Source organism: Branchiostoma belcheri, unplaced genomic scaffold, assembly GCF_001625305.1.
Source record: "Branchiostoma belcheri isolate BF01 breed outbred unplaced genomic scaffold, Haploidv18h27 scaffold3, whole genome shotgun sequence".
Classification (NCBI taxonomy): domain Eukaryota; kingdom Metazoa; phylum Chordata; class Leptocardii; order Amphioxiformes; family Branchiostomatidae; genus Branchiostoma; species Branchiostoma belcheri.
The window spans coordinates 7220851-7226205 of record NW_017803909.1 but is presented as its reverse complement, the minus strand read 5'-3'; the positions used below and the strand labels follow the sequence as shown (position 1 = coordinate 7226205).

The window sequence follows — 5355 nt, the reverse complement described above, 5'->3', positions numbered from 1 at the left end:
GGGAAGACCGACCCCCCCCTCCATTCAAAATCTTGGCTACGGGCATGACCGGCATACTGAACGGGTCGTCTTCGGGGTGTTCCGGCCGGCCAGAGGTTGTTTGGTACCCGATAGTTGTTTAACCGCCGGGGTTTCTAATTTCTGCCGCCCGTTTCTACCGGGTGCCAAACAACCTCTGGCCGGCCAGAACGCCGACCCGCCGTTGAGTATGGTAACCAGACTACGTAAACAGCAGAAGACGCTGCCATGTATTTTAGTGTAAAAAGTAAACGTATAAACGTATAGTCATGATTTATCTTTGCCCGTAGGGACGGCCTTAACTTTGTAACCGAGGAGCTCCGGGACCCAGTCAGGTGAGCCATTTATATCATTATGTTTACCGAAGGAAAACATACTGTTTTTGCTGAATTTCGTCCTCTTCTTCTTCTCCAAACAGTGACCTATGACCTGACCAATGAAATGATTTGTTGACGCCTGTCACCATGGTGACTGGTGTTGGGTTAGATAATGTTGCAATTTCATGGTCTGCTCTGCTCCTGTCACCATATACTAGTAGTACATGTATGTGCATGTGTTTGAGTGAGAATCAACAGAGCAGACCATATGCGAAGGTTAACATTATGCATTCGCTTTGCAAATGTTACCTTTCTAGTTAATTCTCGATTTTAAATGCATTCATGATAGTGGTCGAATTCCAACATTGTTCTCTGTATCTGTATCGATATAGCCGGTATAACCGCCCTTCGGCGTAACACACGTGCACCAGCTTCGCAGGCACGAGGCGCGGCGGCAGCTAGCTATATCACACCGAACGACTTGTTACACTCAATCTTTGCACATTTGATTGCAAGAGTTGTTTAAAGCTTTCTAGTGATGATGCCCCAACTGTGCTTGGTGGCAACGAGTTCCAGTCTACGTTAGTCCTGGGGAAACACGAGTTTTGGAATACCTCAATTCGTGGTTGATAACTCTTGATATTTGAAGACATTTGTTAGAGACATACAGCAGTCTCAAAACACTAAACCATGTTTTTATTCCTCCCGCAGAAACATGCCTGGGGCGATTTTTGGCGGGTTGGGGGTTGTGATGATAATCTACATGCTGACAAACGTGTCCTACTACACCGTACTGACCAGCGGGGAGATACTGGCGGTAGACGCTGTGGCAGTGGTGAGTGTCGAACGAAGGACTAATCCGCAATCATACACGTACGAAAAGTCAAAAACTGTAAGAATTAGGAAGACAAGACTTTCTTCAACTGTTGGGGCCAAAATAGTTTACAGTTAACATGCAGAAAGTAAATGCTACATGTTTTCTGGCTTTCTCGAACTATAGATGGGGAGGGGTGCAAAAAGTTTAGGAATAGTTCGCACGCTCATGTTTAGTATTTTGACAAGCAGCCTGTACAATTTTGGTTCTTTGCACCGAAAAATAAAGATACTGGCATGCAGTAGATGATACCGATGCTGTTACACTAACAGTGGTAAGTGTTGATGGGAGAGGCAGACTTTCTTCTCACAAAAGAAGCTAGCTAGTCTCAGGTGTAAATAATGGAAGCAAATTGTCACTTTTGGCTTGTCTCAGAGTTTTTGCGGAAGACGGCTCCTCCCAAAAATATCATAACAGAGGCCTTATATATACTAAGTATGCAGCTAAATGATTTTTCACGTACCTAAACTTTGTCTGCCACATGCTTACACTATGTCTCTTACAAATTTTATGCTTAAACATTGTCTCTCACATGTATAAACTTTGTCTCTCACATGTCTTAACTTTGTCTCTCACGTGCCTAAACTTTATCTCTCACGTGCCTAAACTTTGTCTCTCATACGCCTAAACTTTATCTCTGACGTGCCTAAACGTTGTCTCTCATACGTCTAAACTTTGTCTCTCAAGTGCCTAAACTTTGTCTCTCATACGCCTAAACATTGTCTCTCACGTGCCTAAACTTTGTAGCTCATACGCCGCGAAACATTGTCTCTCATATACCTAAACTTTATCTCTCACGTGCCTAAACTTTGTCTCTCATACGCCTAAACTTTGTCTATCACGTGCCGAAACTTTGTCTTTTTTTCTGCTCTTTAATGTGCGCCACACTTAGGAGTTCGCCAGGAGGATGCTGGGAGTCATGGCCTGGTGCATCCCTGTGTTCGTCGCCATGTCCACCTTCGGTACCCTCAACTCCACCATTTTCCAGTCAGCCAGGTGAGCAGTGTGATCTTACAGTTACTGCCAGACTCATAGTAATATATTGCTGGCATAGGACCAAATGCAAAAGTTAGAATACGACTAGTAGGTTGGTGGAAAACCATAGAGTCAAGGTATAATTTGCTAGTCTGAGTGTCAGCCTTTTTAGCTTTCGTCCGCTCCCCACGATTTAGCTTTCGCTGGACGAAAGCTAAAAAGGCTGACACTCAAGCTACTCATTTGAGACCCTCTATGTTTTGTAACGTATACGATCATCTGAATCTATACATATACATACGAAGTGATGTACTCGTATATGTATGGATATACTAGTACCAAGGACATTATACACAGATGTCCTTGGATATACATAGTATATCGTCCTGGCAAGAGAGCCATATGCAAGTTTGTACAAAATACCATACGATCATTTGACACCATACCGAATCAGAATGGGATATTTTAAGAAAATATGATTTTTCTGTTCAATCAGAATGTACTACGTGGGAGGTCGTGAAGGTCACCTGCCGGTCTTCATCTCCATGATCCACGTCACCAGACTGACGCCACTTCCGGCCTTACTGGCTAACGTAGGTGACGTAATATCCAGTATTGATAAAAGTGTCATAAACACTGTTCACTGTAGTCGCATTCGTGAGTGACAGCAGTGGAGTTTTTGCCTGGTGAACTTCAGATAAATAAATGTTGCAGTCATTCATTGCGTTCTATTCATGACATCCCTATAGTTGAAGACTACAAGGCTTCGGGAGGCGGCTGGAAAGAATAGAAAGTGGCCAAATAGAGAGATAACAGACCAACTCCCCTGGCATGTTATCTCTCTACTTGGCCAAGTTCTATTCCTTCCAGCCGCCTCCCGAAGCCTGGTACTGGTAGAGGCTAGACTACTAGTACAAGTTTGTTTGCAAGCTCAAATGGATTGAAATACTAATATTAGGGGTATTGCATTAAAAATTTGGTTCGTAGTAGGCTTTTTACAAACTAGCTCATCAGAAAGAGCACACTGAAAGAAACAAAATGCTTTTTTGTTTGAAGTTAATCAGATGTTCTATGGACAAGATATTAGCAATTGAAGTTTCGAAAATTGGCCTTTTCGGGCCCGGACTTTGCGAATTGGTTACTTTTATCGTTTTTCGTTGTGTTATATACGCATTGTCAGTGTACATTTCTATGTTAATCTTTCTCCGTCCGGCTGATAGGGTGTGCTAGCGTTGATCATCCTCCTGTTCGGAGATATCTACACACTGATCAACTACTACGCCTTCATCCGGTGGACCGGCGTGGGGGCCGCCGTGGCCGCGCTGCTCATCCTGCGGTGGAGGAAGCCGGACCTCCCGAGGCCATTCAAGGTCCTGCCGCTAGAAACTAGCTTGGGTACCATCCGGATTTTCGCTCCGCAACGCTCAAAAAAAATCACTGTGAGGAAATATCCGGATGGTACCCAGGCAAGCTAGAAACCAATACAGCATACAATATATTCTCTGGAAGCAGGGGTTTTGCCGGGCTTTGGCTTATTTTTGGCATGTTTTTAGGCTTTTTTCGGGCTTTCTTTTATGTACTGGTATATATTTTTGTGCCAGCCCAACCACAAAAATAAAGCAAAGCCCAAACCTCTGCTTGGAGAGTATATAATATTGTCCACTGACTTAGAGATTCAACAAATGCTCCACAACGACACTTACTAAATGACAGACTGCACTGCTCCAGATATTATTACCTCCATGAAAAATGGAGGTATTGTTTTTGGTGTGTCTGTCTGTATGTATGTATGTATGTCTGTGTGTCTGTCTGTCTGTCTGTGTGTGTTTCCGCAACTTTGTGGTCAGCATAACTTCAGAACGCCTTTATGGATTGTAATGATATTTGGTATGTTGGTAAGTCTTAGGAAGACAAACGTCAAGGTCAAATATGGGCCTCCTGGTGGATGACCTTGGTACTGCAGCAGAACTTCCGGTTCCTGTATCTTTTGTCCTGAACATGCTATGGTCTTGATGTTTTGGTGACAGATTGCTTTTTTTGTCAGGAATAAGTGGTGTGAGTTTGGTCCCCCTAGCAGCTTGTTCTGGCGAACTGGCAGCTTGTTCTGGAACACTTTCTGGCGAAATGTTTAAAAGCCAATAAGTCCAGATAGGAACAACATATTTTCATGATTGTTGGTGTGTAGGTAGCTGAGAGAGAGATGTACATGATTAAATGCTAATTATGTAAATGAGGACTTAATTTGCATAATTAATGAGGAAATTCTATAATTACAGTGTTTTGCATTATACTACTTTCATACATGAAATGTATGTAACCTATGGCAGGCAGATACTAATTATGCAAATGATGACCTAATTTGCATAATTTATGCAAAATTCTATGATTTCTTAATGGTGAATGATGGGAATGTCATACGTGGGACATCTGTAACTTAATCAAAAGTTAACATACATCATGATGCATATATCATGTTAATGCAGAGGTAATTTGCATAATTAAAGAAGAAATTTACATTTACATATCAAGCTCATATTTCATGGAGGTATGAAGTCTCGGAATTCTTGTATTTGACTTGTTTTTGAGTTTGAAAATTCCCACTGTCATTCCCAAATTCAAGTGACCTATGACGAGGACCGCCAATACGAGTCGTGGCACACGAGTGGTGTCCACCAAACTAACAACTCAGGTTCAAAAACAGTAAAATTTACCTAAATATAGGGAGAATAATTGACCAGAGGAGTTAAGCTACTGTTGAGTTCTTTTGCACTTGAAACTGAAACCCTAATGATGGACCCACTCCACAGTGACCAGTCAGACCCTACTTTTGCCGAATTCTACCATCCTAACACCCTTTAGGAAGGCCTAGTGGAGGCTACATTATCACTCCCTGAGATAAGGCCATGTTGATTTGATTATATGGATGACATCCGCGCGCGCATGAATTTTCGGCCGTTTCCAAAAAAAAAAAAGTTTTCAACCATACTGTAAATCGTGCAAAACAGTTGCTAAATGCAAAAATATACCATAACTTGCAAGGAAAACATTTAGAAACTATACCAATGTCGTAGAATGCCAAAATCAAAAGAAAAAAGACAAAAATGTAAAGAAATGAATTCGAAGAGTAGATTATTCGCCATAACATATTCCTGTGCCATTTGTTCAACCTTC

At 42.1% G+C, this 5355-nt stretch overlaps 1 protein-coding gene across 1 annotated transcript in view; it reads left to right on the top strand.

Annotated features, from left to right (window-relative positions):
- The window catches only part of LOC109473974 (Y+L amino acid transporter 1-like), a 15667-nt gene that overhangs the window by 8754 nt on the left and 1558 nt on the right, over positions 1 to 5355 (top strand). The window contains exons 4-8 of the mRNA XM_019774166.1: positions 309 to 353; positions 1047 to 1170; positions 2102 to 2205; positions 2681 to 2777; positions 3405 to 3554. Coding sequence (XP_019629725.1) covers positions 309 to 353; positions 1047 to 1170; positions 2102 to 2205; positions 2681 to 2777; positions 3405 to 3554 — 520 coding nt within the window. The remainder of the gene's footprint in view (positions 1 to 308; positions 354 to 1046; positions 1171 to 2101; positions 2206 to 2680; positions 2778 to 3404; positions 3555 to 5355) is intronic.